The sequence below is a fragment of the Crinia signifera genome, chromosome 8 (assembly GCF_055691185.1).
Source record: "Crinia signifera chromosome 8, ASM5569118v1, whole genome shotgun sequence".
Taxonomy (NCBI): domain Eukaryota; kingdom Metazoa; phylum Chordata; class Amphibia; order Anura; family Myobatrachidae; genus Crinia; species Crinia signifera.
Genome location: NC_139224.1, coordinates 158,192,674 through 158,204,002, shown reverse-complemented (window position 1 = coordinate 158,204,002; position 11,329 = coordinate 158,192,674). Strand labels below are relative to the sequence as shown.

General features: G+C 46.2%; 1 protein-coding gene across 1 annotated transcript in view; it reads right to left on the bottom strand.

Moving 5' to 3' along the window:
• Nucleotides 1-6,801: 6,801 nt before the first annotated feature.
• Nucleotides 6,802-11,329, bottom strand: part of LOC146027175 (aldo-keto reductase family 1 member A1-like) — a 29,821-nt gene continuing 25,293 nt past the window's right edge. The window contains exons 8-9 of the mRNA XM_083158138.1: nt 10,430-10,516; nt 6,802-7,157 (exon numbers count right to left, since the gene is read on the bottom strand). Of these exons, the coding sequence (XP_083014264.1) occupies nt 7,092-7,157; nt 10,430-10,516 (153 nt within the window). The 3' untranslated portion in view covers nt 6,802-7,091. The remainder of the gene's footprint in view (nt 7,158-10,429; nt 10,517-11,329) is intronic.

The following is an 11,329-nucleotide window of genomic DNA, read 5'->3' as shown; positions in this document are numbered from 1 at the left end:
GTTGCTGATTCGTTGGCACTGTCTTTTGCCATGCACAGGAGAGTTAATCTGTGTTGCTGGGTCAATAATTATCAAACCTGCATCCACAGGCAGAAATCCCCCGGGCATGACATGATAACTTGAAGGCTAAGAAAAGTGCAGCTGTGCCAGAACAGACACACGGGAACATTGACTAACTAATTACCACAGTACTGTATATGTCGGATTGCAGTATCAGTCAAAAACAGACAACAATGTTCGTTGCTTTTGTCGTAAGTTTTGACATTTGATAAACACGACAACAAAACCGTCCTGAATAGACCAACACTTCCTGGCGGCTTTCTATAGGGCAAAGCAAACCACATGCCATTTCATGGAATAGGTTGTGGCACCTATTTATGTGAAACTCTGCCCTATTCTTAATTGTTCTTAGCCCAGTGTACAGTCTACGTCTCCTAGGGCATCATGACCCCTGGCCGGCAGCGCAGAAATAGTTTGTTAAATCTAGCAAGTATTGTTAATAACAGCGCTGCCTGCAACATTATATTTATTTGTTTGCAACTATTTGCTGTGCAATGTATTTTCTTCTCACTCAGCACACATATATTATATATATACACATATATGCCGGAGAAGCCAAAATTACTATTAAAACATTCTCACACCCACAACAGATAAGAAGACTACCTTTACACAGACTTGTTCTCTGTTGCAATGAGACTAAAGCTGGGTACACACTATCCAATCTGCATGAACGATATGCATGTTAACGATATCATCGTACATATCGTTAACTCTGTACCCACTATATAGTTAACGATGCACACACCCACAGATCGTTAACGATAACCCCGATTGGCTGAACATGCAGTCCAACCTAACAATATCGTAATTAGCTGCATGTTTGGCAGGGGTCCTGGTGACAGCATTGAACGATATCATACCCACAGGTCATTCATTTTCACAGCACTGTCGCATATTGTACAGTGTGTACAGACAAATCACAATCCTTGCAAACTCCTTGGTGGTACTCTGGCTGCAGTATATAGGGCCTGATTCAGAGTCGATCGCTTATGTGCGAATTCTCAGTTGATCGATTGACTGTGAATGGGTATGGATTGAGTGCGAGTCCAAACAGCAACAGAAATAGTATGGATCGTTACCGCAATCACCCCCCACAGTTTGACTGGCCAGCGTTTGAGGGTGGAAAAGTGGCATTTTCTGTGCTTGACATCACTGCTGGCATCGATCAGCCGACCTCTGTCACAAATGACCGGTAAGGCGCTTTGGGTGACCATAGAAATAGGCAAGAAGGCGATTCTTCGTATAGGGGTGATCTACAGACCACCAGGTCAGGAAGAGGAACTTGATAAGAGCCTATTGCAGGACATCAATACAACGGTATTAAAAGGAGAGGTGATAATCATGGGAGACTTTAATCTACCTGATGTAAACTGGGAGCTGCCTGTTGCAAGTTCCACCAGAAGTAGGGACATTCTGAATTCCTTGCAAGGAGCATCCCTCCAGCAATTGGTGAGGGAGCCCACTCGTAAGGATGCAATATTAGACTTAATACTTACAAATGGTGACAGAATATCAAGGTTTCTGACCCTCCCAGAATTTGCAGGAGTCTCCCGAAAATCGGGTCCCCCCTCCCGGTCCCCGGAAGGGTGGGCAACCCTCCCGGAATCAGGGGGACCCCCACTGAGCCCCCCCGATCGCGGCATTTAAATGCCGCAATCCGCGGGTCTCAGAGGAGGGGGTGGAGCTAAAATGGCACAATCTAGTCATTTTAGCCCCGCCCCCTCCATGGAGATCAGTTATTGCGGCTATTTGCCTTAATGGGGGCGGGGCTTAATGACATCACCATTAAGCCCCGCCCCAAACTCGTAATTAAAGATTCCTCTCCAGGCTTCTCCCGGAGAGGATTTTTTTGCACGTCGGCAACCCTGCAGAATATCTGACACCATATGGTTCAAAATAAAGACAGAGACCGACTCATCGCACACAAAAACAAAGGTGTTAGATTTTAGGAAGGGTGATTTTGGCGAGATGGGAAACTCTGTAAGGGATTCTTTGGCATAGTGGAGGAACTTGGAAGGAGTGCAGGAGAAGTGGGAAAAATTAAAAAGTGCAATACTAAAAGCAACAGAACTTTGTGTCAAAAGAGTTAGGAAAAACACAAGGAAAAGGAAGCCAGTGTGGTCTGCGAAAGAAGTAGCAAGTATTGTAAAAGCAAAAAAGTTGTTGGCCTTTAAGAAATTTAAGAAGACGCAGAAGAATGAGGACAAAGAGGTGTATCTTGTTAGACAGAAGGAGGCTAAGAAGGTAATCAGATGTGCAAAAGCACAGGCTGAGGAGAAAATGGCCCAGTCAGTGGGTAAAGGGGGGCAAACTTTTTTTTAGGTATATAAGTGAAATAAAAACATAAAGTGGAGTAATGAGACTAAAAACAGAGAGTGGAAGTATTCTCGAGGGGGAAAAATGTAATAGCAGATCATATTAATAATTATTTCTGCTCAGTATTCACTGCTGAAAGAAAGGGGAAGGGGCCACAGTTAAGTTGCAAGTATAGTCAGAAAACTGAGGGAGAAACAAGTACATTTACAGAGGAGAAAGTCCTCACAGAACTCTCAAAACTGAAAGTGGATAAATCAATGGGGCCAGACAGGATACATCCAAGGATACTAAAAGAGCTTAAAGGGGAGCTGGTAAAACCATTACTAGAATTATTCAACTAATCACTAGCTACTGGAGTAATCTCAGAGGACTGGAAAACAGTGAATGTAGTCCCACTGCACAAAAGTGGTGGCAAGGAAGAGGTAAGCAACTATCAACTAGTGAGCCTTACATCAGTAGTAGGGAAACTGATGGAAACACTCTTAAAACAAAGAGTTGTAGAATATCTCAAAACCAGCAATTTACACGATCCAAAACAGCATGGGTTTACTGGTGGAAGATCATGTCAAACAAATCTTATTGATTTTTTTGACTGGGTGACTAAAGCAATAGATCAAGGTGGGGCTGTGGATGTAGCTTATCTAGACTTTAGTAAAGCTTTTGACACTGTCCCACATCACAGACTGTTAAATAAACTTGAAAGCTTGGGATTGGATTATAAAATAGTTGAATGGATAAGAGCGTGGTTGCAGGACAGAAAACAGAGAGTTGTAGTAAACAGAGCACAGTCAAAGGAGGGAAAGGTTACAAGTGGAGTACCCCAGGGATCTGTACTTGGACTGGTGCTTTTTAATATCTTTATTAGTGATATTGCAAATGGAATTAAGGATAAAATGTGCCTTTTTGCAGATGACACAAAGGGGTACTTGTTTCCTAGCACGGCGCCTGCGATTTTGATTGTATCCATCGGGTCCTAAAAAATTGTGTAGATTGCATCGCATGCAACCAAATCGCATGCGATGCGATCGACGCGATTGTTGCGATTTTTACATCGGAACCAATGTAAAATGGTCCCTGAGACCCGATTTTACATTGGGCCCAATGTTAAATGCCCCCCAGACACCAATTTTCATTGTATACCCACCCTGATGGGTCAAATGCCCCTCCATTGTTAACGCCACCCCACGATGAACGCCAACCCGAAGCGTAGCGAGCGCACCGAGCCCGCGAGGGGCGTCGGTTCGCGTCCTTCGACCTTTTCATACCCCCACTATCCACGTCGGCATGGAGTTGATTTTATATAGTGTGGCGAGCGCAGCGAGCCACCGAGCCCCGCGAGGGGAAGCGCATTACTTCACAGGTATTACGCATCCCCTCGCGGGGCTCGCTGCGCTCGCCACGCTTCGGGCTCGGTGGCTCGCTACACTATATAAAATCAACTCCACGCCGACGTGGATAGTGGGGGTATGAAAAGGTCGGAGGACGCATACCGCCACCCCTCGCAGGCTCGCTGCACTCGCCACGCTTCGGGTTGGCGTTCATCGTGGGGTGGCATTAACAATGGGGGGGGGGGATTTCACATGTAAAATACCCATAAGGGTGGGTATACAATGAAAAATCGGGTCCATTGGCCCATTTAACATTGTTCACTATGTAAAATCACGTCCATCGCATCGGTCGCATCGCATGCCTTAACTTAAGGCATGCGATGGACGCGATTTTTTAATTGTCGGGGAAAAGGCTAAAAATAGCCCTGAAATCGTGTAGGTCGCGTCCATCGCATACCTGAAGTTAAGGTATGCGATCACCTGCGACGGGCGCCGTGCTAGGAAACAAGTTCCCACAAAAGTATGAAACAGGGTAGACACACCAGGAGGGGTAGAACAAATGATTGAGGATCTAGGTAGATTAGAGGAATGGTCAAGAGCATGGCAACTACATTTTAATGCCAAAAAATGCAAAATCATGCACTTGGGTCTCAGAAATCCAAAGACTAAATATAGTATATATAGTAACTATTTTAGTTGCCTTTCTTTTAGTGCATGGCCTACATCACAAAACTTACCTGGAAAGACTAAAAGATATTAATATGTATACTTTAAAACAGAGAAGGGAAAGGGGGGACATGATAGAAACTTTCAAATATATCAAGGGCTTTAACAAGGTGCAGGTGGGAGACATTCTTCACAGGAAGAGGAGCAACAGAACACGAGGACATGCACTGACACTAGAGGGAGGAAGATTCAGGGGAAATTTGAGGAAGATTTACTTCACAGAAAGAGTAGTGGATAAGTGGGCCCATCATAGATTGTGTGATCGTCTTGGTAAATAATGATACGTGGGGCAAGTTCAGCGGCAATTTGAGATTTTTGCAGAACTCTGACATTTTTTTTAAAGGGGAATTAACTTACAAGGCATGGTATTGCCTTGTAATTGAATTCCCCTTTAAAAAAACATCCGAATTGGGCGGACATCTCACACTGCAGCTGGAGACGGGCGGCATTAAGTATTGCCCTTGGTGTATAGTGTAACCCAGTGGCATACATGTTGTATAGCGTGTGGATTTACTTCATACTTGCTGTGGGTGGCTTGCAGTTACATCAGCCAACCACAGACAGACAGACATACAGAAAGGCCCACCATCCACAGGGAGGGCATTCTGATTTGTGACTGCCTTTGCTCCTAGGGGGGAATTCAATTGGGAGCGAGGCAGAGGTGTAACTCTGGGAGGCAATGGAGTCATCTGCTGCCGGGCTCCTGCTCCTAAGTGGGCACCTCTCCTTCTCTGCTAGTTTGAATCAGTTCATTGAGAGCTGCCTATATCACTTCTGTGGCTGACTCCCCCTCCTAGCAGTACCATAGATATCACACTCTCTTTGTTTTAAACATAATATACATACATACATACATACATACATACATACATACATACATGTATTTATATAAGGTGCTGTGTGTGTGGGTAGTGGTGGCGAACTTATGCCACTGGAGCGAGGTTTAATGAGATGAAAAAAAAAAAGCGTAGGTTACTCATAACGAATTTTGAATTGCTGCGGTTCTGTGTGTTCCCGATACCCATGGTATCAAATTTTGAAGGGTTTTCAGAGACGAAAAACCCCATGGCACAAGTGAAAAAAAAAAAAGAGCAATGGTCTCCTCTCCATCTTTAAATTGGGGTAGGGACTGATGGGAGGCTCAAGAAATGCTGAGTCCAGAATCTGGTTTTCGACTGACCGGGTCTGTGTGAGATGACTGGACTTGAGCTGGTTTAGTACTGTAAAGGGTCATAAACCACTATAGACACTATTCCCTGTTGAACAAGAGCAAGGACCTCCCCTCGTCCATGCACCCCCTAAGTGCTGCCTCTGGATCTCATAAGTGGGCAAGTATGTTATAATTATAAGGGGGAAAGAGAACAGTATGATGAAGAGATGAAGCTTGGTACTGAAAGCAAAGATTAGTGAGGTCAGTCTCTTTATTAAAATATTATCCAATAGATGGTTTTCTGTGTGGTGAGCCCTGTTAATTTGTCATCTGAAGCTTGCATTATTATCACAGAGCTCACTGAACAATGAGGAGAGAGCGCTTGAATGAGCAAGAGCACGTGTAAACCCCTAGAGCAGTGGTAGCCAACCCTAGCCCTCGAGAGCTACCAACAGTTCACATTTTCCAGACAACCTAGCTTCTGCACAGCTGCACTCATTAAATACTGACACATTTTAAAAGATACACAGATGGAGCTAATTAGCTCACTTGTGATTCTGTGAGGAAACCTGCAAAACATGCACTGTTGGTAGCTCTCGAGGACTAGGGTTGGCTACCCCAGCCCTAGAGCATGTGACAGGGAGGACTGTCTCATGAGAAGTGCAAGGTTAATGTTTTGTGGTGATTTAGCCAATCAGGGTTAAATTTGGGGGTGTTTAGTGTATAGATGGCCATCCATTGTTGGTCAACATCGATGGTACCATTCAGTGATGGAATTTACACTAGGCATGTGAGGCACAATACATACATCAATCATGAATCATATGTATGTATCGTGCCGCAGTTGAATGCAGTTGGATGCTGTGCTGACTCTGAGCTAGGATAGGTGCCCTAGAACATTGTCCCAGTGATACAAAGGATTCAGCCCATTCTCTGCTCCAACAGGCAATGGCTACCCAAACCCAGACCAGACCCAGACCATTCAAACTATGTATGAAAAAATAAACATAACAATATATGCCTCCTAGGTATTTCAGAATCTGTAATCTGTGAATGACTTTCAACTTTATCACATTGTATGTGTGTTAGTCCCACAGGCCCTTGGAATCCATGATCACAGTTCTGACCCGCAAGTGGAAAGGGAGCATAGAGTACTAATCAGGACTTTTGAGTGGAGGGTCAGCGTATATATTAATATTACAGGATTTTATTCATTAGACCCTGAGCTTTAATTAGAAAGCGTAGCAGCATCATGAATTTGCCATTATAATGCACTTTTCTTTTATGAAAAATAAAATTGCATACAGAAAATCGACTTTGTAAAAAAAAAAAAAACATTTATTGCATAGACTGGAAGCCGGGTCCTGGTCTGGAAATGCGGAGCCGGAAACGTTACACAGTAGAAAACGGTGACTGGGCGTAGGGAAAGACGGGCTGTATGGGAATACACCGAAGCTGTAGCGGGGATCAGATATGGCATCTTCGGAGCACTCCGCTTCAGAATAACTTTAGTAGGGATCGTTAAATGGATACATGGGGTGGGTGGTGTCCACTGGGACAGCCTTTCCGTCCACCTATAAATAGATAAAGGAATAAAAATGAAACATAGAAACATAGAATTTGACGGCAGATAAGAACCACTTGGCCCATCTAGTCTGCCCCATTTTTAAACATGTTACCTCAAACCATATTTGATCCTAATTTTTTTGTAAGGATATCAATATGCTTACATACCTCCCAACTTCTGCCGAGCTCGATGCGGGACACAGCTGCTGCGCGCCGGAGGCGCGTTGAAAATTTCGGGGGGCATGGCCTAATTTCAGGGGCGTGGCCTATACTTGCGGCTCTCCCGCGAGGCCATGCCCCCATTTTGCCGCTATGGGGGCATGACCCAGAGGCTCTGTGAGCCTCTAGCCATGCCCCCAGCCCCCTGGCTGCGGGAATAGACGCTGTGCGCATGCGCACAGCGTTTATTCCCCGCTGCTTAGCAGCCGACAGGGGGGACTCCCAACAGCCCCCCCTCACCGCGGGACACTGCCGCACTCGGGTGGGACAGCGGGACAGGCCCTGTTAATCGGGACTGTCCTGCTGAAATCGGGACTGTTGGGAGGTATGTGCTTATCCCAAGCATGTTTAAATTGTACTACTGTATTTGCCTCTACCACCTCTGATGGGAGGCTATTCCACTTATCTACTACTCTTTCTGTGAAGTAATTCTTCCTCACATTTCCCCTGAATCTTCCTCCCTCTAGTTTCAGTGCATGTCCTCGTGTTCTGCTGCTCCTCTTCCTGTGAAGAATGTCTCCCACCTGTACCTTGTTAAAGCCCTTGATATATTTGAAAGTTTCTATCATGTCCCTCTTTCCCTTCTCTGCTTTAAAGTATACATATTAAGATCTTTTAGTCTTTCCTGGTACGTTTTGTGATGTAGGCCATGCACCATTTTAATTGCCCTTTTTTGTACAGTCTCTAATGTATTTATTTCCTTCTGGAGATATGGCCTCCAGAACTGAACACAATACTCTAGGTGAGGTCGTACCAATGACCTATACAGTGGCATTATTACTTCTTTCTTTCTACTGCTGATACTCTCCCTATGCAACCAAGCATCTGACTTGCCTTCTTCATTGCTTTGTTACATTGCCTACCTGCTTTTAAGTCCCCTGAAATAGTGACACCTAGATCCCTCTCCTCCTCAGTAGTGTCCATTATAGTGCCATTTATACTATATTGACTCTTTGGCATTAAACTGTAGTTGCCATGCTCTTGACCATTTCTCTAATCTACCTAGATCCTCAATCATTTGTTTTACCCCTCCTGGTGTGTCTACCCTGTTGCATACCTTTGTGTCATCTGCAAAAAGGCACATTTACCCTCAATTCCATGGACAGAATGTATAATACTTATTATTTGCCATGTATCATGAGGACATGACCCGGTGGTGTGAGAATGGCCTATCAGTCCCTTGTAATCAATATAGGACGTGCAGAGATATATTTAGAAGTGCTTTTACCATCCTATAAATGGAGTGTACACAGGACAAGGGGTCTAGGCAGCCAAGCCAATACACCATACAGCAGGGGCCCCCAAATGGATTGATTTTGGTCCAACTTGCCAATAAATCTGGTCACCCATTGTCACATGTGGGGTGACCTGCCGACCAGGGGGCATCTTCCAAATGATCTGTGATTATCACATTCTAAATCAGCTGTCAAAATGGCGGCTGACAGTTTTGAGCCCATAGACTCTCCATCCCACCCCCAGTCCCTATCTGCTCCTACCTCCAATCTCTGTCTCCACCGCTCCCTCTCTCCATAGCCAGCAATTTTGAAACAAATCAAATTGCTTTCACTTTCTGTTATGACATCTTGTAGCACACAAAGGAGTCATTTAGGGGCCAATTCTCATTCATTCGCTTTTTAGCGAGTTCGGCCCCGTCCTGATGTTTTGGGGAATGCGCATGGTCTATTATGCGCATGTGCAGCCCCCCTTTGTGAATAGCTTTGGTGACTTGCATAGTCGCCGAGCTGCTCACAATCATCGGGCGGGTCGGGGGCGGATGGCGGGGGGGGGGGGGATGGGGATTGCCCATGGGAATGGGCAGCATTTTATGGGCGTCCCCATGAAAACAATGGCCGTTCCCATGGGTTTGCGGACAGGCCAATGCCTGCTGGGGGTGGGCTACTAATGTCACAGGACGTCAGCGGCTCGCCCCATCTTCGCCCAGCCACACACTAATAACAGTCAATTTCCACTGATTTCTAGTAGCGAAGGCAGGAGAAATTATTTGAAGGTCAGCAACCATCTCCTGCAGCGGAAGCATGCGTTACACAAGCCCCTCGCATGGTACCAAAGGGAATCGGCGGCGGTCGGGATTACTGAGCAAACCAGAAGCAGGGCCGTAGTCAGTTGAGTGGCCTCTAGTAGTCACTGTCAGTACTTCACCTCATTGAGATGAAAAGTTAGCCTTAGATACTGTAGATCAGGCATGTCCAAACCATACCTCCCAACTTTTGAAGTTGGGAGGTCGGGACGTTTGCGCGGCGAAGCCGCGCGCGCTCCCGAAAAGGTGGCACGGCCTCGAGAAAAGGGGGCGTGGCCTTACGGGGGTGACGCGAACTCTGGCCACGCCCTCGTTTTCGCCGCTCGTCGGCGCTGAATAGACGCTGTGCGCATGCGCACAGCGTCTATTCTTGGCAAGCTGGGGGGCTCCCAACTGTCCCCCCCACCGCGGGACAATGGCGGCCCCGGGCGGGACGCGGGAACGTCCCCGAATATCGGGACATTCCCGCGGTAAGCGTGACAGTTGGGAGGTATGCAAAACTATGGCCCTCTAGCTGTTGTGAAACTACGAGTCCCATCATGCCTTGCCACAGTTTTGCTATTACAGAATGCTAAAACTATGGCAAGGCATGCTGGGATGTGTAGTTTCACAACAGCTGGGGGGGCCACAGTTTGGACATGCCTGGGGTAGATAATAGATAGATAGAATATAAGTAAACCTGTGTATTCTATGAAGTAACAGACCCCCCCCCCCCCCCCCCTTTCACAATGTATCATATCACAGATACTAGGCGGTAAATGTACAAGTGTGAGTTTTTAGAAATGAGAGATGTTGCCCATAGCAACCAGTCAGATTCTAACTATTATCCTCTAGAAGGTACTAGCTAAATGATACGGAGAATCTGATTGGTTGCTATTGGCATTATTCTTATATTTACCCCTAGACGTCACACGTGATTCTTGTAACATGTATAGAATTCTATGGCCATGTGTGCCTTTATATGACCTCTAACGTCCCTATAATATACAGTGTAGGGCTTTGGTTTCCCATATAGAATATTACCGGACTGTGAGGAACGATATATCTCCAGTTCCGGTTCAGGGCTCCCATTTTCTTCATCTCCTCCTCGGACAGACAGAAGTCAAACACCTGCCCAATCACAACACAGTTATGTTTAGTTCACAAATGCTTTTAGTTTTCACCCCAAAAAACATATGATCAGAGTCCCTGCATTGGATAACACCTATTTATTATATATCTATCTCGCCAGAATGGTGCCTTTGCCAACACTCCCAGAGTCTGATTCAGACCAGCTCGCTAAGCAGCGTTCTTTCGCCGGGGAACAAACGCCTACCCCCCTTGGCCGACCGAGTGTCCGCACCTAAATGTGAATGCATTTGAATGCGGCCGTACAGAGGAAAAATCATTCACTGGTCACCGACCATCGGATAATTTTCCGCCTGCTCGCAGATAAAAGTCAGTCTGACCTGACCTGGGCCGGAGATGGACGAAAAGGGGGTGGGTGCTGACATCATGTGATGTCAGCCACCAGTCCCAAGCAGACGTCGGCCCACCTGCCTTCCTAGGGGAACACCAAGGGAGTGGGAGTTCCCCTGCCCACTTTCCGCCCCGTTCCCTCCCCTTTGTGTGTGAACGTCCGCCAATACGCATGCGCAGACCGACATCATCGGTACCCGTACCGAATGTGGTGATGACAGAGCCAGCCTGAATCACCCACACACCCCCTTCAGTGCGGATTACCAAACAGGCAGGGTAGGCATAAAGCCCTAAAGGCCCCCATACATTAGTCCAACTTGTCCTAAGGGCAATTCGGAGCTCACATAAGATACGGCACTTCATGTGCCAGTTTTACATGCGATAATACTACTCCCAGGGAGCTTCAGGCGGGGGCAGGAGAATTTAAAATAAAAACCATTCAAGATAATGGTCGGCTGCTGATTG